The sequence below is a fragment of the Oncorhynchus keta genome, chromosome 24 (genome assembly GCF_023373465.1).
Source record: "Oncorhynchus keta strain PuntledgeMale-10-30-2019 chromosome 24, Oket_V2, whole genome shotgun sequence".
NCBI lineage: Eukaryota > Metazoa > Chordata > Actinopteri > Salmoniformes > Salmonidae > Oncorhynchus > Oncorhynchus keta.
The window spans coordinates 42,603,176-42,629,675 of NC_068444.1; the positions used below are offsets into that span (position 1 = coordinate 42,603,176).

At 54.9% G+C, this 26,500-nt stretch overlaps 1 protein-coding gene across 1 annotated transcript in view; it reads right to left on the reverse strand.

Annotated features, from left to right (window-relative positions):
* Window positions 1–516: 516 nt before the first annotated feature.
* The window catches only part of LOC127911475 (uncharacterized), a 30,355-nt gene continuing 4,371 nt past the window's right edge, over window positions 517–26,500 (reverse strand). The window contains exons 2-4 of the mRNA XM_052478441.1: window positions 1,484–2,166; window positions 734–1,434; window positions 517–689 (exon numbers count right to left, since the gene is read on the reverse strand). Of these exons, the coding sequence (XP_052334401.1) occupies window positions 517–689; window positions 734–1,434; window positions 1,484–2,166 (1,557 nt within the window). The remainder of the gene's footprint in view (window positions 690–733; window positions 1,435–1,483; window positions 2,167–26,500) is intronic.

The window sequence follows — 26,500 nt, forward strand, 5'->3', positions numbered from 1 at the left end:
TTACAGTGTGGTGTCTGTTTCAGTAAGGGTCTTTACAGTTGTTCTCTGTTTCAGTAAGGGTCTTTACAGTTCTCTGTTTCACTAAGGGTCTTTACAGTTGTTCTCTGTTTCAGTAAGGGTCTTTACAGTTGTTCTCTGTTTCAGTAAGGGTCTTTACAGTTCTCTGTTTCACTAAGGGTCTTTACAGTTGTTCTCTGTTTCACTAAGGGTCTTTACAGTTGTTCTCTGCTTCAGTAAGGGTCTTTACAGTTCTCTGTTTCAATAAGGGTCTTTACAGTTGTTCTCTGTTTCAGTAAGGGTCTTTACAGTTGTTCTCTGTTTCAGTAAGGGTCTTTACAGTTGTTCTCTGTTTCAGTAAGGGTCTTTACAGTTGTTCTCTGTTTCAGTAAGGGTCTTTACAGTTGTTCTCTGTTTCAGTAAGGGTCTTTACAGTTGTTCTCTGTTTCAGTAAGGGTCTTTACAGTTCTCTGTTTCACTAAGGGTCTTTACAGTTGTTCTCTGTTTCAGTAAGGGTCTTTACAGGCTGGAGCTGGGGGGCTGGAGACTGGGGGCTGGTGGGCTGGAGCTGGGGGCTGGGGACTGGGGGCTGGGGGGCTTGAGTCTGGGGGGCTGGGGTCTGGGGGCGTTGGGGGCTGGAATCTGGGGGGCTGGGGTCTGGGGGCTGGAGTCTGGGGGCTGGGGGCTGGAGTCTGGGGGCTGGAGTCTGGGGGCTGGGGGCTGGAATCTGGGGGGCTGGAGTCCGGGGGCTGAAATCTGGGAGGCTGGGGTATGGAGTCTGGGGGGGGCTGGAGTCTGGGGTCTGGGGTCTGGGGGCTGGGTCCTGGAGTCTGGGGGCTGGAATCTGGGGGCTGGAGTCTGGGGGGCTGGTGTTTGGAGTCTGGGGGCTGGGACCTGGAGTCTGGGGGCTGGAGTCTGGGGAGCTGGGGAGCTGGGGGGCTGAAGTCTGGGGAGCTGGGGGCTGGGGTCTGGGGGCTGGAGTCTGGGGGCTGGAGTCTGGGGGCTGGAGTCTGGGGGCTGGAAGCTGGAGTCTGCAGGGCTGGAGTCTGGGGGCTGGAGTCTGGGGGCTGGGGGCTGGGGAGGGGGCTGGAGCTGGGGGCTGGTAGTTGGAGTCTGGGGGCTGGAGACTGGGGGCTGGTGTCTTGAGTCTGGGGGGCTGGGGGGGGCTGGTGGTTGGAGTCTGGGGGCTGGAGTCTGAGGGGCTGGGGGCTGGAATCTGGGGGCTGAGGGCTGAGGGCTGGAGTCTGGGGGCTGGAGTCTGGGGGGCTGGTGGATGGAGTCTGGGGTGCTGGGGGCTGGAATCTGGGGGCTGGAGTCTGGGGGCTGATTGCTGGAGTCTGGTGGCTGGAGTTTGGAGGGCTGGAGGCTGGAGTTTGGGGGACTGGACTCTGGGGGCTGGAGTCTGGGGGCTGGGGCTGGAGTCTGGGTGACTGGAGTCTGGGGGCTGGAGTCTGGGGGGCTGGAGTCTGGGGGGCTGGGGGCTGGCGTCTGGGGGGCTGGGGGCTGGAGTCTGGGGGGCTGGGGTCTGGGGGCTGCTGGCTGGAGTCTGGAGGGCTGGAGTCTGGGGGCTGGAGTCTGGGGGTCTGTGGACTGGAGTCTGGGGTTGGGGGCTGGGGGCTGAGGGCTTGAGTCTGGGGGCTGGAGTCTGGGGGCTGAGGGATGGAGTCTGGGGGCTGGAGTCTGGGGGCTGGAGTCTGGGGGCTGGGAGCTGGAGTCTGGGGGCTGGGGGCTAGAGTCTAGTGGCTGGAGTTTGGAGGGCTGGAGGCTGGAGTTTGGGGACTGGACTCTGGGGGCTGGAGTCTGGGTGGCTGGGGGCTGGAGTCTGGGGGACTGGAGTCTGGGGGGCTGGAGTCTGGGGGCTGGCGTCTGGGGGCTGGGGGCTGGAGTCTGGGGGCTGGAACTGGGGGCTGCTGGCTGGAGTCTGGAGGGCTGGAGTCTGGGGGCTGGGGCTGGAGTCTGGGGTTGGGGGCTGGGGGCTGAGGGCTTGAGTCTGGGGGCTGGAGTCTGGGGGCTGGAGTCTGGGGCGGCTGAGGATGGAGTCTGGGGGCTGGAGTCTGGGGGCTGGAGTCTGGGGGGCTGGGAGCTGGCAGCTGGAGTCTGGGGGCTGAGGTCTGGGGGGTGAGGGCTGGAGTCTGGGGGCTGGGGGCTGGGGACTGGGGGCTGTTGAACCTGTTGAGGAGAGTAATGAGGAGCGTAGTGAGGAGCGTGTTGAGGAACCTGTTGAGGAGCGTGTTGAGGAGCGTGTTGAGGAGCGTAGTGAGGAGCGTGTTGGGGTGCGTAAGTGAGGAGCGTAGTGAGGAGCGTAGTGAGGAGCATGTTGAGGAACCTGTTGAGGAGCGTAGTGAGGAGCGTGTTGAGGAGCGTAGTGAGGGGCGTAGTGAGGAGCGTAGTGAGGAGCGTAGTGAGGAGCGTGTTGAGGAACCTGTTGAGGAGCGTAGTGAGGAGCGTAGTGCGGAGCGTGTTGGGGTGCGTAAGTGAGGAGCGTAGTGAGGAGCGTAGTGAGGAGCATGTTGAGGAACCTGTTGAGGAGCGTAGTGAGGAGCGTGTTGAGGAGCGTAGTGAGGGGCGTAGTGAGGAGCGTAGTGAGGAGCGTAGTGAGGGGCGTAGTGAGGGGCGTAGTGAGGAGCGTAGTGAGGAGCGTAGTGTGGAGTGTGTTGAGGAACCTGTTGAGGAGCATGTTGAGGAGCGTAGTTGAGGTGCGTAGTGAGGAGCGTAGTGAGGAGCGTAGTGAGGAGCGTGTTGAGGAACCTGTTGAGGAGCGTGTTGAGGAGCGTAGTGAGGAGTGTAGTGAGGAGAATGTTGAGGAGCGTAGTGAGGGGCGTAGTGAGGAGCGTAGTGAGGAGCGTGTTGAGGAGCGTGTTGAGGAGCGTGTTGAGGAGCGTAGTGAGGAGCGTAGTGAGGGGCGTAGTGAGGAGCATAGTGAGGAGCGTAGTGTGGAGCGTGTTGAGGAACCTGTTAAGGAGCGTAGTTGAGGTGCGTAGTGAGGAGCGTAGTGAGGAGCATGTTGAGGTGCGTAGTGAGGAGCGTAGTGAGGAGCGTAGTGAGGAGCGTGTTGAGGAGCGTGTTGAGGTGCGTAGTGAGGGGCGTAGTGAGGAGCGTAGTGAGGAGCGTAGTGAGGAGCGTAGTGAGGAGCGTAGTGAGGAGCGTGTTGAGGAGCGTGTTGAGGAGCGAGTGAGGAGCGTAGTGTGGAGCGTAGCGAGGAGCGTAGCGAGGGGCGTAGTGTGGAGCGTAGTGAGGAGCGTAGTGAGGAGCGTGTTGAGGAGCGTAGTGAGGGGCATAGTGAGGAGCGTAGTGAGGAGCGTAGTGAGGAGCGTAGTGAGGGGCGTAGTGAGGAGCGAGTGAGGAGCGTAGTGAGGAGCATGTTGAGGTGCGTAGTGAGGAGCGTAGTGAGGGGCATGTTGAGGTGCGTAGTGAGGAGCGTAGTGAGGGGCGTAGTGAGGAGCGTAGTGAGGGGCATAGTGAGGAGCGTAGTGAGGAGCGTAGTGAGGAGCGTAGTGAGGAGCGTAGTGAGGGGCATAGTGAGGAGCGTAGTGAGGAGCGTAGTGAGGAGCATGTTGAGGTGCGTAGTGAGGAGCGTAGTGAGGGGCGTAGTGAGGAGCGTAGTGAGGAGCGTAGTGAGGAGCGTAGTGTGGAGCGTGTTGAGGAACCTGTTGAGGAGCATGTTGAGGGAGCGTAGTTGAGGTGCGAGTGAGGAGCGTGTTGGGGGTGCGTAGTGAGGAGCGTAGTGAGGAGCGTGTTGAGGAGCGTAGTGAGGAGCGTAGTGAGGAGCGTGTTGAGGAACCTGTTGAGGAGCGTAGTTGAGGTGCGTAGTGAGGAGCGTAGTGAGGAGCGTAGTGAGGAGCATGTTGAGGTGCGTAGTGAGGAGCGTAGTGAGGAGCGTGTTGAGGAGCGTGTTGAGGAGCGTGTTGAGGAGCGTAGTGAGGAGCGTGTTGAGGAGCGTCGTGAGGAGCGTAAGTGAGGAGCGTGTTGAGGAGCGTGTTGAGGTGCGAGTGAGGAGCGTAGTGAGGAGCGTGTTGAGGAGCGTGTTGAGGAGCGTGTTGAGGAGCGTAGTGAGGAGCGTAGGTGAGGAGCGTGTTGAGGAGCGTGTTGAGGAGCGTAGTTGAGGTGCGAAGTGAGGAGCGTGTTGGAGGAGCGTGCTGAGGAGCGTAGTTGAGGTGCGAAGTGAGGAGCGTGTTGAGGAGCGTGTTGAGGAGCGTAGTGAGGAGCGTAGTGAGGAGCGTAGTGAGGAGCGTAGTGAGGAGCGTAGTGAGGCGTAGTGAGGAGCGTGTTGAGGAACCTGTTGAGGAGCGTAGTGAGGAGCGTAGTAGAGGAGCATGTTGAGGAGCGTGTTGAGGAGCGTGCTGAGGAGCGTAGTGAGGAGCGTAGTGAGGAGCGTGCTGAGGAGCGTGTTGAGGAGCGTAGTTGAGGTGCGAAGTGAGGAGCGTGTTGAGGAGCGTGTTGAGGAGCGAGTGAGGAGCGTAGTGAGGAGCGTAGTGAGGAGCGTAGTGAGGAGCGTAGTGAGTGAGGAGCGTGTTGAGGAGCGTAGTGAGGAGCGTGTTGAGGAGCATAGTGAGGAGCGTGTTGAGGAGCGTAGTGAGGAGCGTAGTGGAGGTGCGAGTGAGGAGCGTAGTGAGGAGCGTGTTGAGGAGCGTAGTGAGGAGCGTGTTGAGGAGCGTAGTGAGCGTAGTGAGGAGCGTAGTGAGGAGCGTAGTGAGGAGCGCAGTGAGGAGCATGTTGAGGTGCGTAGTGAGGAGCGAGTGAGGAGCGTGTTGAGGAACCTGTTGAGGAGCGTAGTGAGGAGCGTGTTGAGGAGTGAGCGCGTGAGGAGCGTAGTGAGGAGCGTGTTGAGGAGCGTATTGAGGTGCGTAGTGAGGAGCGAGCGTGAGGAGCGTGTTGAGGAGCGTGTTGAGGAGCGTGTTGAGGAGCGTAGTGAGGAGCGTAGTGAGGGCGTGTTGAGGAGCGTGTTGAGGAGCGTAGTTGAGGTGCGAAGTGAGGAGGCGTGTTGAGGAGCGTGTTGAGGAGCGTAGTTGAGGTGCGAAGTGAGGAGCGTGTTGAGGAGCGTGTTGAGGAGCGTAGTGAGGAGCGTAGTGAGGAGCGTAGTGAGGAGCGTAGTGAGGAGCGTAGTGAGGAGCGTAGTGAGGAGCGTGTTGAGGAACCTGTTGAGGAGCGTAGTGAGGAGCGTAGTGAGGAGCATGTTGAGGAGCGTGTTGAGGAGCGTGTTGAGGAGCGTAGTGAGGAGCGTAGGAGGAGCGTGTTGAGGAGCGTGTTGAGGAGCGTAGTTGAGGTGCGAAGTGAGGAGCGTGTTGAGGAGCGTGTTGAGGAGCGTAGTGAGGAGCGTAGTGAGGGAGCGTAGTGAGGAGCGTAGTGAGGAGCGTAGAGGAGCGTGTTGAGGAGCGTAGTGAGGAGCGTGTTGAGGAGCATAGTGAGGAGCGTGTTGAGGAGCGTAGTGAGGAGCGTAGTGAGGTGCGTAGTGAGGAGCGTAGTGAGGAGCGTGTTGAGGAGCCGTAGTGAGGAGCGTGCTGAGGAGCGTAGTGAGGAGCGTAGGAGGAGCGTAGTGAGGAGCGTAGTGAGGAGCGTTAGGAGGAGCATGTTGAGGTGCGTAGTGAGGAGCGTAGTGAGGAGCGTGTTGAGGAACCTGTTGAGGAGCGTAGTGAGGAGCGTAGTGAGGAGCATGTTGAGGAGCGTGTTGAGGAGCGTGTTGAGGAGCGTAGTGAGGAGCGTAGTGAGGAGCGTGTTGAGGAGCGTGTTGAGGAGCCGTAGTTGAGGTGCGAAGTGAGGAGCGTGTTGAGGAGCGTGTTGAGGAGCGTAGTGAGGAGCGTGTTGAGGAGCGTAGTGAGGAGCGTAGGTGAGGAGCGTAGTAAGGAGCGTAGTGAGGAGCGTAGTGAGGAGCATGTTGAGGTGCGTAGTGAGGAGCGAGTGGAGCGTGTTGAGGAACCTGTTGAGGAGCGTAGTGAGGAGCGTAGTGAGGAGCATGTTGAGGAGCGTGTTGAGGAGCGTGTTGAGGAGCGTAGTGAGGAGCGTAGTGAGGAGCGTGTTGAGGAGCGTGTTGAGGAGCGCAGTTGAGGTGCGAAGTGAGGAGCGTGTTGAGGAGCGTGTTGAGGAGCCGTGAGTGAGGAGCGTGTTGGAGGAGCCGCAGTGAGGAGCCGTAGTGAGGAGCGTAGGAGGAGCGTAGTGAGGAGCGTAGTGAGGAGCGTGCTGAGGAGCGTAGTGAGGAGCGTGTTGAGGAGCATAGTGAGGAGCGTGTTGAGGAGCGTAGTGAGGAGCGTAGTGAGGTGCGTAGTGAGGAGCGAGGAGGAGCGTGTTGAGGAGCCGTAGTGAGGAGCGTGTTGAGGAGCGTAGTGAGGAGCGTAGTGAGGAGCGTAGTGAGGAGCATGTTGAGGAGCGTTGAGGAGCGTGTTGAGGAGCGAGTGAGGAGCGTAGTGAGGAGCGTGTTGAGGAGCGTGTTGAGGAGCGTAGTTGAGGTGCGAAGTGAGGAGCGTGTTGAGGAGCGTGTTGAGGAGCGTAGTGAGGAGCGTAGTGAGGAGCGTAGTGAGGAGCGTAGTGAGGAGCGTAGTGAGAGCGTGTTGAGGAGCCGTAGTGAGGAGCGTGTTGAGGAGCATAGTGAGGAGCGTGTTGAGGAGCGTGAGTGAGGAGCGTAGGAGGTGCGTAGTGAGGAGCGTAGTGAGGAGCGTGTTGAGGAGCGTAGTGAGGAGCGTGTTGAGGAGCGTAGTGAGGAGCGTAGTGAGGAGCGTAGTGAGGAGCGTAGTGAGGAGCATGTTGAGGTGCGTAGTGAGGAGGCGTAGTGAGGAGCGTGTTGAGGAACCTGTTGAGGAGCGTAGTGAGGAGCGTAGTGAGGAGCATGTTGAGGAGCGTGTTGAGGAGCGTGTTGAGGAGCGTAGTGAGGAGCGTAGTGAGGAGCGTGTTGAGGAGCGTGTTGAGGAGCGTAGTTGAGGTGCGAAGTGAGGAGCGTGTTGAGGAGCGTGAGGAGCGTAGTGAGGAGCGTGTTGAGGAGCGTAGTGAGGAGCGTAGTGAGGAGCGTAGGAGGAGCGTAGTGAGGAGCGTAGTGAGGAGCATGTTGAGTGCGTAGTGAGGAGCGTAGTGAGGAGCGTGTTGAGGAACCTGTTGAGGAGCGTAGTGAGGAGCGTAGTGAGGAGCATGTTGAGGAGCGTGTTGAGGAGCGTGTTGAGGAGCGTAGTGAGGAGCGTAGTGAGGAGCGTGTTGAGGAGCGTGTTGAGGAGCGTAGTTGAGGTGCGAAGTGAGGAGCGTGTTGAGGAGCGTGTTGAGGAGGCGTAGTGAGGAGCGTGTTGAGGAGCGTAGTGAGGAGCGTAGGAGGAGCGTAGGAGGAGCGTAGTGAGGAGCGAGTGAGGAGGCGTGTTGAGGAGCGTAGTGAGGAGCGTGTTGAGGAGCATAGTGAGGAGCGTGTTGAGGAGCGTAGTGAGGAGCGTAGTGAGGTGCGTAGTGAGGAGCGTAGTGAGGAGCGTGTTGAGGAGCGTAGTGAGGAGCGTAGTGAGGAGCGTGTTGAGGAACCTGTTGAGGAGCGTAGTTGAGGTGCGTAGTGAGGAGCGTAGTGAGGAGCGTAGTGAGGAGCATGTTGAGGTGCGTAGTGAGGAGCGTAGTGAGGAGCGTGTTGAGGAGCGTGTTGAGGAGCGTGTTGAGGAGCGTAGTGAGGAGCGTGTTGAGGAGCGTCGTGAGGAGCGTAGTGAGGAGCGTGTTGAGGAGCGTGTTGAGGTGCGTAGTGAGGAGCGTAGTGAGGAGCGTGTTGAGGAGCGTGTTGAGGAGCGTGTTGAGGAGCGTAGTGAGGAGCGTAGTGAGGAGCGTGTTGAGGAGCGTGTTGAGGAGCGTAGTTGAGGTGCGAAGTGAGGAGCGTGTTGAGGAGCGTGTTGAGGAGCGTAGTTGAGGTGCGAAGTGAGGAGCGTGTTGAGGAGCGTGTTGAGGAGCGTAGTGAGGAGCGTAGTGAGGAGCGTAGTGAGGAGCGTAGTGAGGAGCGTGTTGAGGAACCTGTTGAGGAGCGTAGTGAGGAGCGTAGTGAGGAGCATGTTGAGGAGCGTGTTGAGGAGCGTGTTGAGGAGCGTAGTGAGGAGCGTAGTGAGGAGCGTGTTGAGGAGCGTGTGAGGAGCGTAGTTGAGGTGCGAAGTGAGGAGCGTGTTGAGGAGCGTAGTGAGGAGCGTAGTGAGGAGCGTAGTGAGGAGCGTAGTGAGGAGCGTAGTGAGGAGCGTGTTGAGGAGCGTAGTGAGGAGCGTGTTGAGGAGCATAGTGAGGAGCGTGTTGAGGAGCGTAGTGAGGAGCGTAGTGAGGTGCGTAGTGAGGAGCGTAGTGAGGTGCGTAGTGAGGAGCGTAGTGAGGAGCGTGTTGAGGAGCGTAGTGAGGAGCGTGTTGAGGAGCGTAGTGAGGAGCGTAGTGAGGAGCGTAGTGAGGAGCGTAGTGAGGAGCGTAGTGAGGAGCATGTTGAGGTGCGTAGTGAGGAGCGTAGTGAGGAGCCTGTTGAGGAGCGTAGTGAGGAGCGTAGTGAGGAGCATGTTGAGGAGCGTAGTGAGGAGCGTGTTGAGGAGCGTAGTGAGGCGTAGTGAGGAGCGTGTTGAGGAGCGTGTTGAGGAGCGTAGTTGAGGTGCGAAGTGAGGAGCGTGTTGAGGAGCGTGTTGAGGAGCGTAGTGAGGAGCGTGTTGAGGAGCGTAGTGAGGAGCGTAGTGAGGAGCGTAGTGAGGAGCGTAGTGAGGAGCGTAGTGAGAGCATGTTGAGGTGCGTAGTGAGGAGCGTAGTGAGGAGCGTGTTGAGGAACCTGTTGAGGAGCGTAGTGAGGAGCGTAGTGAGGAGCATGTTGAGGAGCGTGTTGAGGAGCGTGTTGAGGAGCGTAGTGAGGAGCGTAGTGAGGAGCGTGTTGAGGAGCGTGTTGAGGAGCGTAGTTGAGGTGCGAAGTGAGGAGCGTGTTGAGGAGCGTGTTGAGGAGCGTAGTGAGGAGCGTGTTGAGGAGCGTAGTGAGGAGCGTAGTGAGGAGCGTAGTGAGGAGCGTAGTGAGGAGCGTGTTGAGGAGCGTAGTGAGGAGCGTGTTGAGGAGCATAGTGAGGAGCGTGTTGAGGAGCGTAGTGAGGAGCGTAGTGAGGTGCGTAGTGAGGAGCGTAGTGAGGAGCGTGTTGAGGAGCGTAGTGAGGAGCGTGTTGAGGAGCGTAGTGAGGAGCGTAGTGAGGAGCGTGTTGAGGTGCGTAGTGAGGAGCGTAGTGAGGAGCGTAGTGAGGAGCGTGTTGAGGAGCGTGTTGAGGAGCGTAGTGTGGACCGTAGTGGAGCGTGTTGAGGAGCGTAGTGAGGAGCGTAGTGAGGAGCGTAGTGAGGAGCGTGTTGAGGAGCGTAGTGAGGAGCGTGTTGAGGAGCGTAGTGAGGAGCGTGTTGAGGAGCGTAGTGAGGAGCGTGTTGAGGAGCGTAGTGAGGAGCGTAGTGAGGAGCGTGTTGAGGAACCTGTTGAGGAGCGTGTTGAGGAGCGTAGTGACACACAACCCCACCCCTCACACACAACCCCACCCCCTCACACACAACCCCACCCCTCACACACAACCCCACCCCTCACACACAAACCCACCCTCACACACAACCCCACCCCTCACACACAACCCCACCCCTCACACACAACCCCACCCCTCACACACAAACCCACCCCTCACACACAACCCCACCCCTCACACACAACCCCACCCCTCACACAACCCCACCCCACACACACAACCCCACCCCTCACACACAACCCCACCCCCACACACAACCCCACCCCTCACACACAACCCCACCCCCCACACACAACCCCACCCCACACACAACCCCACCCCACACACAACCCCACCCCTCACACACAACCCCACCCCTCACACACAACCCCACCCCCTCACACACAACCCCACCCCCACACACAACCCCACCCCTCACACACAAACCCACCCCTCACACACAACCCCACCCCTCACACACAACCCCCCCCCCCACACACAACCCCACCCCCCACACACAACCCCACCCTCACACACAACCCCACCCCTCACACACAACCCCACCCCTCACACACAACCCCACCCCTCACACACAACCCCACCCCTCACACACAACCCCACCCCTCACACACAACATTGACCAATGTTTTTTGGGGGGGAAAACATGTAAAATAATTGATATTTCGCTTCTCTTTGTTTTCATCATTTTCCTTCAGTTCGCAAGAGACGGAATGTATCTCACAGGAGAAAAAGCATCAGAGAAAAACAGCGGCCCTCTTGTCCTCTGTGTCCTCATTGTCTCCAGGGGACTCTGTGGTGACTATCTCTGAGACCAGCTCTTCATTCTCCAGGGGACTCTGTGGTGGCTATCTCTGAGACCAGCTCTTCATTCTCCAGGGGACTCTGTGGTGGCTATCTCTGAGACCAGCTCTTCATTCTCCAGGGAACTCTGTGGTGACTATCTCTGAGACCAGCTCTTCATTCTCCAGGGAACTCTGTGGTGACTATCTCTGAGACCAGCTCTTCATTCTCCAGGGAACTCTGTGGTGACTATCTCTGAGACCAGCTCTTCATTCTCCAGGGGACTCTGTGGTGGCTATCTCTGAGACCAGACCTTCATTCTCCAGGGGACTCTGTGGTGACTATCTCTGAGACCAGCTCTTCATTCTCCAGGGGACTCTGTGGTGACTATCTCTGAGACCAGCTCTTCATTCTCCAGGGGACTCTGTGGTGGCTATCTCTGAGACCAGACCTTCATTCTCCAGGGGGCTCTGTGGTGACTATCTCTGAGACCAGCTCTTCATTCTCCAGAGGACTCTGTGGTGACTATCTCTGAGACCAGCTCTTAAGTCTCCAGGGAACTCTGTGGTGACTATCTCTGAGACCAGCTCTTCATTCTCCAGGGGACTCTGTGGTGACTATCTCTGAGACCAGACCTTCATTCTCCAGGGGACTCTGTGGTGACTATCTCTGAGACCAGCTCTTCATTCTCCAGGGGACTCTGTGGTGACTATCTCTGAGACCAGTTCTTCATTCTCCAGGGGACTCTGTGGTGACTATCTCTGAGACCAGGTCTTCATTCTCCAGGGGACTCTGTGGTGACTATCTCTGAGACCAGACCTTCATTCTCCAGAGGACTCTGTGGTGACTATCTCTGAGACCAGGTCTTCATTCTCCAGTGGACTCTGTGGTGACTATCTCTGAGACCAGACCTTCATTCTCCATGGACTCTGTGGTGACTATCTCTGAGACCAGCTCTTCATTCTCCAGGGGACTCTGTGGTGACTATCTCTGAGACCAGACCTTCATTCTCCAGGGGACTCTGTGGTGACTATCTCTGAGACCAGCTCTTCATTCTCCAGAGGACTCTGTGGTGACTATCTCTGAGACCAGATCTTCATTCTCCAGGGGACTCTGTGGTGACTATCTCTGAGACCAGACCTTCATTCTCCAGAGGACTCTGTGGTGACTATCTCTGAGACCAGCTCTTCATTCTCCAGAGGACTCTGTGGTGACTATCTCTGAGACCAGCTCTTCATTCTCCAGAGGACTCTGTGGTGACTATCTCTGAGACCAGCTCTTCATTCTCCAGAGGACTCTGTGGTGACTATCTCTGAGACCAGCTCTTCATTCTCCAGGGGACTCTGTGGTGACTATCTCTGAGACCAGCTCTTCATTCTCCAGGGGACTCTGTGGTGACTATCTCTGAGACCAGCTCTTCATTCTCCAGGGGACTCTGTGGTGACTATCTCTGAGACCAGATCTTCATTCTCCAGGGGACTCTGTGGTGACTATCTCTGAGACCAGACCTTCATTCTCCAGAGGACTCTGTGGTGACTATCTCTGAGACCAGGAGAGAGGGAGGGAGGGAGGGAGGGAGGGAGGGAGGGAGGGAGGGAGGGAGGGAGGGAGGGAGGGAGGGAGGGAGGGAGGGAGGGAGGGGGAGAGAGACTGCAGCACTGCTCCTCTTCCCTCTGACAGTGTGGGTCAGTGGGTATGATTCACAGGAGGTTTGTGGCACCATAATTGGGGAGGAGGGGCTCGTGGTAATTTCCTGGAGCGGAATCAGTGGTATGGTATCAAATACATAGATGTCATAGATACAGAACTAACGGTATAAGATAGAGAGATAAGAGGAAGATACAGTATGCCAATTAAACCAGCTACAGATCCTACCTCTGTCTCTCCTACCTCTCTCTCTCTCTCTCTCAATTCAATGGTCTCTCTCTGTTTTTCACTCTCTCTTTCTCTCTCTTTCTCTCTCTCTCTCCTTCCTCTCTCTAGTTCTTACGTTCTTACTCTCTCTCTCTCCTATCTCTCTCTCTCTCTCTCCTTCCTCTCTCTAGTTCTTACTCTCTCTCTCTCCTATCTCTCTCTCTCTCTCTCTCTCTCTCTCTCTCTCTCTCTCTCTCTCTCTCCTTCCTCTCTCTAGTTCTTACTCTCTCTCTCTTTCTCTCTCTCCTCTTTCTCTCTCTCTTTCCCCCTTCCCCTCTCTTCCAGTTATCTAACTCACTGCCCGGCTGACCGATCAACACTTCTCCAAAGCACCGATGCCCAATCTCATGTTAACATTACTGTAGCTCCAGTGACTTACAGGGACACTCTTTAATTTTTTTTTTAAGCCAAAAAATCACTTCTAGCCATTTTGTCCCCTCTTTGTTACGGTGGTAAATTACAATGTAATCAATTTTTATTACAAGTGTTTAATGACAATATGTATTGTATTTTATAGACACATAGCAGCGTTAGGACATCCTTTAAATAGCGAATTGTTAAACTCTTCTGCCGCAATTTCAGCGGCAGAAATCGAATTAGCATAATCCCCATCAAAATCTGTCTGTTTAATAGTAGATTGGGTCTTTTTCCCACAAAGCATTTTTTTCTCTGAGATCTCGACTCATTAATTCCAATTCCGTTTTATAAGGTTCCAGGACATGGGATTCTCCCTAATTAATGAAATCTACGTTGAAAATGGATGTGATAAATTTGCTGTTGGCCTGGCTGGTCATTAAAAAAATGCAGCTTCTAAAAAGCCTTGGGAATCGTTATCTTGTGTCTGTGGGGGAGGGGAGGGGAGGGGAGGGGAGGGGAAGAGGAGAGGAAGAGGAGAGGAGAGGAGAGGAGAGGAGAGGACTCAGTGCTCTGTGCTAATGGGTGTTGTTCAACTCCCTGTAATACCCTGTTCATCAGTTCATCATTAGTGTTGTCTAATGGCACCTCCTTGTGGAGGAGGGAGGTTAGTGTTGTCTAATGGCACCTCTGTGTAGAGGAGGGAGGTTAGTGTTGTCTAATGGCACCTCATTGAAGAGGAGGGAGGTTAGTGTTGTCTAATGGCACCTCCTTGTAGAGGAGGGAGGTTAGTGTTGTCTAATGGCACCTCCGTGTAGAGGAGGGAGGTATTGTCTAATGGCACCTCCTTGTAGAGGAGGGAGGTTAGTGTTGTCTAATGGCATCTCCTTGTAGAGGAGGGAGGTTAGTGTTGTCTAATGGCACCTCCTTGTGGAGGAGGGAGGTTAGTGTTGTCTAATGGCACCTCCTTGTAGAGGAGGGAGGTTAGTGTTGTCTAATGGCACCTCCTTGTGGAGGAGGGAGGTTAGTGTTGTCTAATGGCACCTCCTTGTAGAGGAGGGAGGTTAGTTTTGTCTAATGGCACCTCCTTGTTGAGGAGTGAGGTTAGTGTTGTCTAATGGCACCTCCTTGTGGAGGAGGGAGGTTAGTGTTGTCTAGTGGCACCTCCTTGTAGAGGAGGGAGGTCAGTGTTGTCTAATGGCACCTCCTTGTAGAGGAGGGATGTTAATGTTGTCTAATGGCACCTCCTTGTGGAGGAGGGAGGTTAGTGTTGTCTAATGGCACCTCCTGGTGGAGGAGGGAGGTTAGTGTTGTCTAATGGCACCTCCTGGTGGAGGAGGGAGGTTAGTGTTGTCTAATGGCACCTCCTTGAAGAGGAGGGAGGTTAGTGTTGTCTAATGGCACCTCCTTGTGGAGGAGGGAGGTTAGTGTTGTCTAATGGCACCTCCTGGTGGAGGAGGGAGGTTAGTGTTGTCTAATGGCACCTCCTTGAAGAGGAGGGAGGTTAGTGTTGTCTAATGGCACCTCCTTGTAGAGGCCGTCAGACAGTTAACCCACTGTTCCCTGGTTGGCCATCAGACAGTTAACCCACTGTTCCCTGGTTGGCCATCAGACAGTTAACCCACTGTTCCCTGTTCCCTGGTTGGCCATCAGACATTTAACCCACTGTTCCCTGTTCCCTGGTTGGCCATCAGACATTTAACCCACTGTTCCCTGTTCCTGGTTGGCCATCAGACAGTTAACCCACTGTTCCCTGTTCCCTGGTTGGCTGTCAGACAGTTAACCCACTGTTCCCTGGTAGGCTGTCAGACAGTTAACCCACTGTTCCCTGTTCCCTGGTAGGCTGTCAGACAGTTAACCCACTGTTCCCTGTTCCCTGGTAGGCCGTCAGACAGTTAACCCACTGTTCCCTGGTTGGCCATCAGACAGTTAACCCACTGTTCCCTGGTAGACCATCAGACAGTTAACCCACTGTTCCCTGTTCCCTGGTAGGCTGTCAGAGAAGTTAACCCACTGTTCCCTGGTTGGCCATCAGACAGTTAACCCACTGTTCCCTGGTTGGCCATCAGACAGTTAACACACTGTTCTCTGGTTGGCCATCAGACAGTTAACCCACTGTTCCCAGTTCCCTGGTTGGCCGTCAGACAGTTAACCCACTGTTCCCTGTTCCCTGGTAGGCTGTCAGACAGTTAACCCACTGTTCCCTGTTCCCTGGTAGGCTGTCAGACAGTTAACCCACTGTTCCCTGTTCCCTGGTAGGCTGTCAGACAGTTAACCCACTGTTCCCTGGTTGGCCATCAGACAGTTAACCCACTGTTCCCTGGTTGGCTGTCAGACAGTTAACCACTGTTCCCTGTTCCCTGGTTGGCCATCAGACAGTTAACCCACTGTTCCTGGTTGGCTGTCAGACAGTTAACCCTGTTCCCTGGTTGGCCATCAGACAGTTAACCCACTGTTCCCTGGTTGGCCGTCAGACAGTTAACCCACTGTTCTCTGGTTGGCCATCAGACAGTTAACCCACTGTTCCCTGGTTGGCCATCAGACAGTTAACCCACTGTTCCCTGTTCCCTGGTTGGCCGTCAGACAGTTAACCCACTGTTCCCTGTTCCCTGGTTGGCCGTCAGACAGTTAACCCACTGTTCCCTGTTCCCTGGTTGGCCATCAGACAGTTAACCCACTGTTCCCTGGTTGGCCATCAGACAGTTAACCCACTGTTCCCTGGTTGGCCATCAGACAGTTAACCCACTGTTCCCTGGTTGGCCGTCAGACAGTTAACCCACTGTTCCCTGTTCCCTGGTTGGCCATCAGACAGTTAACCCACTGTTCCCTGTTCCCTGGTTGGCCATCAGACATTTAACCCACTGTTCCCTGTTCCCTGGTTGGCCATCAGACATTTAACCCACTGTTCCCTGTTCCCTGCTTGGCCATCAGACAGTTAACCCACTGTTCCCTGGTTGGGAATCAGACAGTTAACCCACTGTTCCCTGTTCCCTGGTTGGCTGTCAGACAGTTAACCCACTGTTCCCTGGTAGGCTGTCAGACAGTTAACCCACTGTTCCCTGTTCCCTGGTAGGCTGTCAGACAGTTAACCCACTGTTCCCTGGTTGGCCATCAGACAGTTAACCCACTGTTCCCTGGTAGACCATCAGACAGTTAACCCACTGTTCCCTGTTCCCTGGTAGGCTGTCAGAGAAGTTAACCCACTGTTCCCTGGTTGGCCATCAGACAGTTAACCCACTGTTCCCTGGTTGGCCATCAGACAGTTAACCCACTGTTCTCTGGTTGGCCATCAGACAGTTAACCCACTGTTCCCTGTTCCCTGGTTGGCCGTCAGACAGTTAACCCACTGTTCCCTGTTCCCTGGTAGGCTGTCAGACAGTTAACCCACTGTTCCCTGTTCCCTGGTAGGCTGTCAGACAGTTAACCCACTGTTCCCTGTTCCCTGGTAGGCTGTCAGACAGTTAACCCACTGTTCCCTGGTTGGCCATCAGACAGTTAACCCACTGTTCCCTGGTTGGCCGTCAGACAGTTAACCCACTGTTCCCTGTTCCCTGGTTGGCCATCAGACAGTTAACCCACTGTTCCCTGGTTGGCCATCAGACAGTTAACCCACTGTTCCCTGGTTGGACATCAGACAGTTAACCCACTGTTCCCTGGTTGGCCATCAGACAGTTAACCCACTGTTCCCTGGTTGGCCATCAGACAGTTAACCCACTGTTCCCTGTTCCCTGGTTGGCCATCAGACAGTTAACCCACTGTTCCCTGTTCCCTGGTAGACCATCAGACAGTTAACCCACTGTTCCCTGTTCCCTGGTGGGCCATCAGACAGTTAACCCACTGTTCCCTGGTTGGCTGTCAGACAGTTAACCCACTGTTCCCTGGTTGGCCATCAGACAGTTAACCCACTGTTCCCTGGTTGGCTGTCAGACAGTTAACCCACTCTGCAGATGACTTCGTCAACCATTTTGAAAAGAAGGTCGATGACATCCGATCCTCGTTTGCTAAGTCAAACGACACCGCTGGTTCTGCTCACACTGCCCTACCCTATGCTCTGACCTCTTTCTCCCCCCTCTCTCCAGATGAAATCTCGCGTCTTGTGACGGCCGGCCGCCCAACAACCTGCCCGCTTGACCCTATCCTCCTCCTCTCTTCTCCAGACCATTTCCGGAGACCTTCTCCCTTACCTCACCTCGCTCATCAACTCATCCCTGACCGCTGGCTACGCCCCTCCCGCCTTCAAGAGAGCGAGAGTTGCACCCCTTCTGAAAAACCTACACTTGATCCCTCCGATGTCAACAACTACAGACCAGTATCCCTTCTCTCTTTTCTCTCCAAAACTCTTGAGCGTGCCGTCCTTGGCCAGCTCTACCGCTATCTCTCTCAGAATGACCTTCTTGATCCAAATCAGTCAGGTTTCAAGACTAGTCATTCAACTGAGACTGCTCTTCTCTGTATCACGGAGGCGCTCCGCACTGCTAAAGCTAACTCTCTCCTCTGCTCTCATCCTTCTAGACCTATCGGCTGCCTTCGATACTGTGAACCATCAGATCCTCCTCTCCACCCTCTCCGAGTTGGGCATCTCCGGCGCGGCCCACGCTTGATTGCGTCCTACCTGACAGGTCGCTCTCCTACCAGGTGGCGGGCGAGAATCTGTCTCCTCACCACGCGCTCTCACCACTGGTGTCCCCAGGGCTCTGTTCTAGGCCCTCTTATTCTCGCTATACACCAAGTCACTTGGCTCTGTCATAACCTCACATGGTCTCTCCTATCATTGCTATGCAGACGACACACAATTAATCTTCTCCTTTCCCCTTCTGATGACCAGGTGGCGAATCGCATCTCTGCATGTCTGGCAGACATATCAGTGTGGATGACGGATCACCACCTCAAGCTGAACCTCAGCAAGACGGAGCTCCTCTTCCTCCCGGGAAGGACTGCCCGCTCCATGATCTCGCCATCACGGTTGACAACTCCATTGTGTCCTCCTCCCAGAGCGCTAAGAACCTTGGCGTGATCCTGGACAACACCCTGACGTTCTCAACTAACATCAAGGCGGTGTCCCGTTCCTGTAGGTTCATGCTCTACAACATCCGCAGAGTACGACCCTGCCTCACACAGGAAGCGGCGCAGGTCCTAATCCAGGCACTTGTCATCTCCCGTCTTGATTACTGCAACTCGCTGTTGGCTGGGCTCCCTGCCTGTGCCATTAAACCCCTACAACTCATCCAGAACGCCGCAGCCCGTCTGGTGTTCAACCTTCCCAAGTTCTCTCACGTCACCCCGCTCCTCCGCTCTCTCCACTGGCTTCCAGTTGAAGCTCGCATCCGCTACAAGACCATGGTGCTCGCCACGGAGCTGTGAGGGGAACGGCACCTCAGTACCTCCAGGCTCTGATCAGGCCCTACACCCAAACAAGGGCACTGCGTTCATCCACCTCTGGCCTGCTCGCCTCCCTACCACTGAGGAAGTACAGTTCCCGCTCAGCCCAGTCAAAACTGTTCGCTGCTCTGGCCCCCAATGGTGGAACAAACTCCCTCACGACGCCAGGACAGCGGAGTCAATCACCACCTTCCGGAGACACCTGAAACCCCACCTCTTCAAGGAATACCTAGGATAGGGTAAGTAAGGGTAATCCTTCTCACCCCTTCTCCCCCCCAACAAGATTTAGATGCAAGTGGCTGTTCCACTGGTTGTCATAAGGTGTATGCACCAATTTGTAAGTCGCTCTGATAAGAGCGTCTGCTAAATGACTTAAATGTAAATGTAAATGTTCCCTGGTTGGCCGTCAGACAGTTAACCCACTGTTCCCTGGTTGGCCATCAGACAGTTAACCCACTGTTCCCTGGTTGGCTGTCAGACAGTTAACCCACTGTTCCCTGGTTGGCCATCAGACAGTTAACCCACTGTTCCCTGGTTGGCCATCAAACAGTTAACCCACTGTTCCCTGGTAGGCCGTCAGACAGTTAACCCACTGTTCCCTGGTTGGCTGTCAGACAGTTAACCCACTGTTCCCTGTTCATCAGACAGTTAACCCACTGTTCCCTGTTCCCTGGTTGGCCATCAGACATTTAACCCACTGTTCCCTGGTTGGCCATCAGACAGTTAACCCACTGTTCCCTGGTTGGCCGTCAGACAGTTAACCCACTGTTCCCTGGTAGGCCGTCAGACAGTTAACCCACTGTTCCCTGGTTGGCCATCAGACAGTTAACCCACTGTTCCCTGGTTGGCCATCAGACAGTTAACCCACTGTTCCCTGGTAGGCCATCAGACAGTTAACCCACTGTTCCCTGGTTGGCTGTCAGACAGTTAACCCACTGTTCCCTGGTTGGCCATCAGACAGTTAACCCACTGTTCCCTGGTAGGCCATCAGACAGGTAACCCACTGTTCCCTGGTTGGCTGTCAGACAGTTAACCCACTGTTCCCTGGTTGGCCGTCAGACAGTTAACCCACTGTTCCCTGGTTGGCCATCAGACAGTTAACCCACTGTTCCCTGGTGGGCCATCAGACAGTTAACCCACTGTTCCCTGGTTGGCCATCAGACAGTTAACCCACTGTTCCCTGGTTGGCCATCAGACAGTTAACCCACTGTTCCCTGGTAGGCCATCAGACAGTTAACCCACTGTTCCCTGGTTGGCTGTCAGACAGTTAACCCACTGTTCCCTGTTCATCAGACAGTTAACCCACTGTTCCCTGTTCCCTGGTTGGCCATCAGACAGTTAACCCACTGTTCCCTGATTGGCCGTCAGACAGTTAACCCACTGTTCCCTGGTTGGCCGTCAGACAGTTAACCCACTGTTCCCTGGTAGGCCGTCAGACAGTTAACCCACTGTTCCCTGGTTGGCCGTCAGACAGTTAACCCACTGTTCCCTGGTTGGCCATCAGACAGTTAACCCACTGTTCCCTGGTAGGCCATCAGACAGTTAACCCACTGTTCCCTGGTTGGCTGTCAGACAGTTAACCCACTGTTCCCTGGTTGGCCATCAGACAGTTAACCCACTGTTCCCTGGTAGGCCATCAGACAGTTAACCCACTGTTCCCTGGTTGGCCGTCAGACAGTTAACCCACTGTTCCCTGGTTGGCCATCAGACAGTTAACCCACTGTTCCCTGGTGGGCCATCAGACAGTTAACCCACTGTTCCCTGGTTGGCCATCAGACAGTTAACCCACTGTTCCCTGGTTGGCCATCAGACAGTTAACCCACTGTTCCCTGGTTGGCTGTCAGACAGTTAACCCACTGTTCCCTGGTTGGCTGTCAGACAGTTAACCCACTGTTCCCTGTTCATCAGACAGTTAACCCACTGTTCCCTGTTTGGCCATCAGACAGTTAACCCACTGTTCCCTGCTTGGCCATCAGACAGTTAACCCACTGTTCCCTGGTAGGCTGTCAGACAGTTAACCCACTGTTCCTGTTCCCTGGTTGGCTGTCAGACAGTTAACCCACTGTTCCCTGGTTGGCCGTCAGACAGTTATCCCACTGTTCCCTGGTAGGCCGTCAGACAGTTAACCCACTGTTCCCTGGTTGGCCATCAGACAGTTAACCCACTGTTCCCTGGTTGGCCATCAGACAGTTAACCCACTGTTCCCTGGTAGGCCATCAGACAGTTAACCCACTGTTCCCTGGTTGGCTGTCAGACAGTTAACCCACTGTTCCCTGGTAGGCCGTCAGACAGTTAACCCACTGTTCCCTGGTTGGCTGTCAGACAGTTAACCCACTGTTCCCTGTTCCCTGGTTGGCCATCAGACAGTTAACCCACTGTTCCCTGTTCCCTGGTTGGCCATCAGACAGTTAGCCCACTGTTCCCTGGTTGGCCATCAGACAGTTAACCCACTGTTCCCTGGTAGGCTGTCAGACAGTTAACCCACTGTTCCCTGTTCCCTGGTTGGCTGTCAGACAGTTAACCCACTGTTCCCTGGTTGGCCATCAGACAGTTAACCCACTGTTCCCTGGTTGGCTGTCAGACAGTTAACCCACTGTTCCCTGGTTGGCCATCAGACAGTTAACCCACTGTTCCCTGGTAGGCCATCAGACAGTTAACCCACTGTTCCCTGGTTGGCTGTCAGACAGTTAACCCACTGTTCCCTGGTTGGCCGTCAGACAGTTAACCCACTGTTCCCTGGTTGGCCATCAGACAGTTAACCCACTGTTCCCTGGTTGGCTGTCAGACAGTTAACCCACTGTTCCCTGGTTGGCCATCAGACAGTTAACCCACTGTTCCCTGGTTGGCCATCAGACAGTTAACCCACTGTTCCCTGGTAGGCCGTCAGACAGTTAACCCACTGTTCCCTGGTTGGCTGTCAGACAGTTAACCCAGTTCATCAGACAGTTAACCCACTGTTCCCTGTTCCCTGGTTGGCCATCAGACAGTTAACCCACTGTTCCCTGTTTGGCCATCAGACAGTTAACCCACTGTTCCCTGGTTGGCCGTCAGACAGTTAACCCACTGTTCCCTGGTAGGCCGTCAGACAGTTAACCCACTGTTCCCTGGTTGGCCATCAGACAGTTAACCCACTGTTCCTGGTTGGCCATCAGACAGTTAACCCACTGTTCCCTGGTAGGCCATCAGACAGTTAACCCACTGTTCCCTGGTTTGCCATCAGACAGTTAACCCACTGTTCCCTGGTAGGCCATCAGACAGTTAACCCACTGTTCCCTGGTTGGCTGTCAGACAGTTAACCCACTGTTCCCTGGTTGGCCGTCAGACAGTTAACCCACTGTTCCCTGGTTGGCCATCAGACAGTTAACCCACTGTTCCCTGGTGGGCCATCAGACAGTTAACCCACTGTTCCCTGGTTGGCCATCAGACAGTTAACCCACTGTTCCCTGGTTGGCCATCAGACAGTTAACCCACTGTTCCCTGGTTGGCTGTCAGACAGTTAACCCACTGTTCCCCTGGTTGGCTGTCAGACAGTTAACCCACTGTTCCCTGTTCATCAGACAGTTAACCCACTGTTCCCTGTTCCCTGGTTGGCCATCAGACAGTTAACCCACTGTTCCCTGGTTGGCCATCAGACAGTTAACCCACTGTTCCCTGGTAGGCTGTCAGACAGTTAACCCACTGTTCCCTGTTCCCTGGTTGGCTGTCAGACAGTTAACCCACTGTTCCCTGGTTGGCCGTCAGACAGTTATCCCACTGTTCCCTGGTAGGCCGTCAGACAGTTAACCCACTGTTCCCTGGTTGGCCATCAGACAGTTAACCCACTGTTCCCTGGTTGGCCATCAGACAGTTAACCCACTGTTCCCTGGTAGGCCATCAGACAGTTAACCCACTGTTCCCTGGTTGGCTGTCAGACAGTTAACCCACTGTTCCCTGGTAGGCCGTCAGACAGTTAACCCACTGTTCCCTGGTTGGCTGTCAGACAGTTAACCCACTGTTCCCTGTTCCCTGGTTGGCCATCAGACAGTTAACCCACTGTTCCTGTTCCCTGGTTGGCCATCAGACAGTTAGCCCACTGTTCCCTGGTTGGCCATCAGACAGTTAACCCACTGTTCCCTGGTAGGCTGTCAGACAGTTAACCCACTGTTCCCTGTTCCCTGGTTGGCTGTCAGACAGTCAACCCACTGTTCCCTGGTTGGCCATCAGACAGTTAACCCACTGTTCCCTGGTTGGCCGTCAGACAGTTAACCCACTGTTCCCTGGTTGGCCATCAGACAGTTAGCCCACTGTTCCCTGGTGGGCCATCAGACAGTTAACCCACTGTTCCCTGGTTGGCCATCAGACAGTTAACCCACTGTTCCCTGGTTGGCCATCAGACAGTTAACCCACTGTTCCCTGGTTGGCTGTCAGACAGTTAACCCACTGTTCCCTGGTAGACCATCAGACAGTTAACCCACTGTTCCCTGGTTGGCCATCAGACAGTTAACCCACTGTTCCCTGGTTGGCCATCAGACAGTTAACCCACTGTTCCCTGGTTGGCTGTCAGACAGTTAACCCACTGTTCCCTGTTCCCTGGTTGGCCATCAGACAGTTAACCCACTGTTCCCTGTTCCCTGGTTGGCCATCAGACAGTTAACCCACTGTTCCCTGGTTGGCCATCAGACAGTTAACCCACTGTTCCCTGGTAGGCTGTCAGACAGTTAACCCACTGTTCCCTGTTCCCTGGTTGGCTGTCAGACAGTTAACCCACTGTTCCCTGGTTGGCCATCAGACAGTTAACCCACTGTTCCCTGGTAGCCCGTCAGACAGTTAACCCACTGGTCCCTGGTTGGCCATCAGACAGTTAACCCACTGTTCCCTGGTTGGCCATCAGACAGTTAACCCACTGTTCCCTGGTAGGCCATCAGACAGTTAACCCACTGTTCCCTGGTTGGCCATCAGACAGTTAACCCACTGTTCCCTGGTTGGCCATCAGACAGTTAACCCACTGTTCACTGGTTGGTCATCAGACAGTTAACCCACTGTTCACTGGTTGGCCATCAGACAGTTAACCCACTGTTCACTGGTTGGCCATCAGACAGTTAACCCACTGTTCACTGGTTGGCCATCAGACAGTTAACCCACTGTTCCCTGGTTGGCCGTCAGACAGTTAACCCACTGTTCCCTGTTCCCTGGTTGGCCATCAGACAGTTAACCCACTGTTCCCTGGTTGGCCATCAGACAGTTAACCCACTGTTCCCTGGTTGGTCATCAGACAGTTAACCCACTGTTCCCTGGTTGGCCATCAGACATTTAACCCACTGTTCCCTGGTTGGCCATCAGACAGTTAACCCACTGTTCCCTGGTTGGCCATCAGACAGTTAACCCACTGTTCCCTGGTTGGCCATCAGACATTTAACCCACTGTTCCCTGGTTGGCCATCAGACAGTTAACCCACTGTTCCCTTGTAGGCCATCAGACATTTAACCCACTGTTCCCTGGTTGGCCATCAGACATTTAACCCACTGTTCCCTGCTTGGCCATCAGACAGTTAACCCACTGTTCACTGGTTGGCCGTCAGACAGTTAACCCACTGTTCCCTGTTCCCTGGTTGGCCATCAGACAGTTAACCCACTGTTCCCTGGTTGGCCATCAGACAGTTAACCCACTGTTCCCTGGTTGGTCATCAGACAGTTAACCCACTGTTCCCTGGTTGGCCATCAGACATTTAACCCACTGTTCCCTGGTTGGCCATCAGACAGTTAACCCACTGTTCCCTGGTTGGCCATCAGACATTTAACCCACTGTTCCCTGGTTGGCCATCAGACAGTTAACCCACTGTTCCCTGGTTGGTCATCAGACAGTTAACCTCTGTTACCTGTTCCCTGGTTGGTCATCAGACAGTTAACCCTCTGTTACCTGTTCCTGGTTGGCCATCAAACAGTTAACCCACTGTTACCTGTTCCCTGGTTGGCCATCAGACAGTTAACCCACTGTTCCCTGGTTGGCCATCAGACAGTTAACCCACTGTTCCCTGGTTGGCCATCAGACAGTTAACCCACTGTTCCCTGGTTGGCCATCAGACATTTAACCCACTGTTCCCTGGTTGGCCATCAGACAGTTAACCCTCTGTTCCCGTTCCCTGGTTGGCCGTCAGACAGTTAACCCACTGTTCCCTGTTCCCTGGTTGGCCATCAGACAGTTAACCCACTGTTCCCTGGTTGGCCATCAGACAGTTAACCCACTGTTCCCTGGTTGGCCATCAGACAGTTAACCTCTGTTCCCTGTTCCCTGGTTGCCCATCAGACAGTTAACCCACTGTTCCCGTTCCCTGGTTGGCCGTCAGACAGTTAACCCACTGTTCCCTGGTTGGCTGTCAGACAGTTAACCCACTGTTCCCTGGTTGGCCATCAGACAGTTAACCCACTGTTCCCTGGTAGGCCGTCAGACAGTTAACCCACTGTTCCCTGGTTGGCCATCAGACAGTTAACCCACTGTTCCCTGGTTGGCCATCAGACATTTAACCCACTGTTCCCTGGTTGGCCATCAGACAGTTAACCCACTGTTCCCTGGTGGGCCATCAGACAGTTAACCCACTGTTCCCTGGTGGGCCATCAGACAGTTAACCCACTGTTCCCTGGTTGGCCATCAGACAGTTAACCCACTGTTCCCTGGTTGGCCATCAGACAGTTAACCCACTGTTCCTGGTTGGCTGTCAGACAGTTAACCCACTGTTCCCCTGGCTGTCAGACAGTTAACCACTGTTCCCTGTTCATCAGACAGTTAACCCACTGTTCCCTGTTCCCTGGTTGGCCATCAGACAGTTAACCCACTGTTCCCTGGTTGGCCATCAGACAGTTAACCCACTGTTCCCTGGTAGGCTGTCAGACAGTTAACCCACTGTTCCCTGTTCCTGGTTGGCTGTCAGACAGTTAACCCACTGTTCCCTGGTTGGCCGTCAGACAGTTATCCCACTGTTCCCTGGCAGGCCGTCAGACAGTTAACCCACTGTTCCCTGGTTGGCAATCAGACAGTTAACCCACTGTTCCCTGGTTGGCCATCAGACAGTTAACCCACTGTTCCCTGGTAGGCCATCAGACAGTTAACCCACTGTTCCCTGGTTGGCTGTCAGACAGTTAACCCACTGTTCCCTGGTAGGCCGTCAGACAGTTAACCCACTGTTCCCTGGTTGGCTGTCAGACAGTTAACCCACTGTTCCCTGTTCCCTGGTTGGCCATCAGACAGTTAACCCACTGTTCCCTGGTAGGCTGTCAGACAGTTAACCCACTGTTCCCTGTTCCCTGGTTGGCTGTCAGACAGTTAACCCACTGTTCCCTGGTTGGCCATCAGACAGTTAACCCACTGTTCCCTGGTTGGCCGTCAGACAGTTAACCCACTGTTCCCTGGTTGGCCATCAGACAGTTAACCCACTGTTCCCTGGTGGGCCATCAGACAGTTAACCCACTGTTCCCTGGTTGGCCATCAGACAGTTAACCCACTGTTCCCTGGTTGGCCATCAGACAGTTAACCCACTGTTCCCTGGTTGGCTGTCAGACAGTTAACCCACTGTTCCCTGGTAGACCATCAGACAGTTAACCCACTGTTCCCTGGTTGGCCATCAGACAGTTAACCCACTGTTCCCTGGTTGGCCATCAGACAGTTAACCCACTGTTCCCTGGTTGGCTGTCAGACAGTTAACCCACTGTTCCCTGTTCCCTGGCTGGCCATCAGACAGTTAACCCACTGTTCCCTGTTCCCTGGTTGGCCATCAGACAGTTAAACCACTGTTCCCTGGTTGGCCATCAGACAGTTAACCCACTGTTCCCTGGTAGGCTGTCAGACAGTTAACCCACTGTTCCCTGTTCCCTGGTTGGCTGTCAGACAGTTAACCCACTGTTCCCTGGTTGGCCATCAGACAGTTAACCCACTGTTCCCTGGTAGCCCGTCAGACAGTTAACCCACTGGTCCCTGGTTGGCCATCAGACAGTTAACCCACTGTTCCCTGGTTGGCCATCAGACAGTTAACCCACTGTTCCCTGGTAGGCCATCAGACAGTTAACCCACTGTTCCCTGGTTGGCCATCAGACAGTTAACCCACTGTTCCCTGGTTGGCCATCAGACAGTTAACCCACTGTTCACTGGTTGGCCGTCAGACAGTTAACCCACTGTTCCCTGTTCCCTGGTTGGCCATCAGACAGTTAACCCACTGTTCCCTGGTTGGCCATCAGACAGTTAACCCACTGTTCCCTGGTTGGCCATCAGACAGTTAACCCACTGTTCCCTGGTTGGCCGTCAGACAGTTAACCCACTGTTCCCTGTTCCCTGGTTGGCCATCAGACAGTTAACCCACTGTTCCCTGGTTGGCCATCAGACAGTTAACCCACTGTTCCCTGGTTGGCCATCAGACAGTTAACCCACTGTTCCCTGGTTGGCCATCAGACATTTAACCCACTGTTCCCTGGTTGGCCATCAGACAGTTAACCCACTGTTCCCTGGTTGGCCATCAGACAGTTAACCCACTGTTCCCTGGTTGGCCATCAGACATTTAACCCACTGTTCCCTGGTTGGCCATCAGACAGTTAACCCACTGTTCCCTTGTAGGCCATCAGACATTTAACCCACTGTTCCCTGGTTGGCCATCAGACATTTAA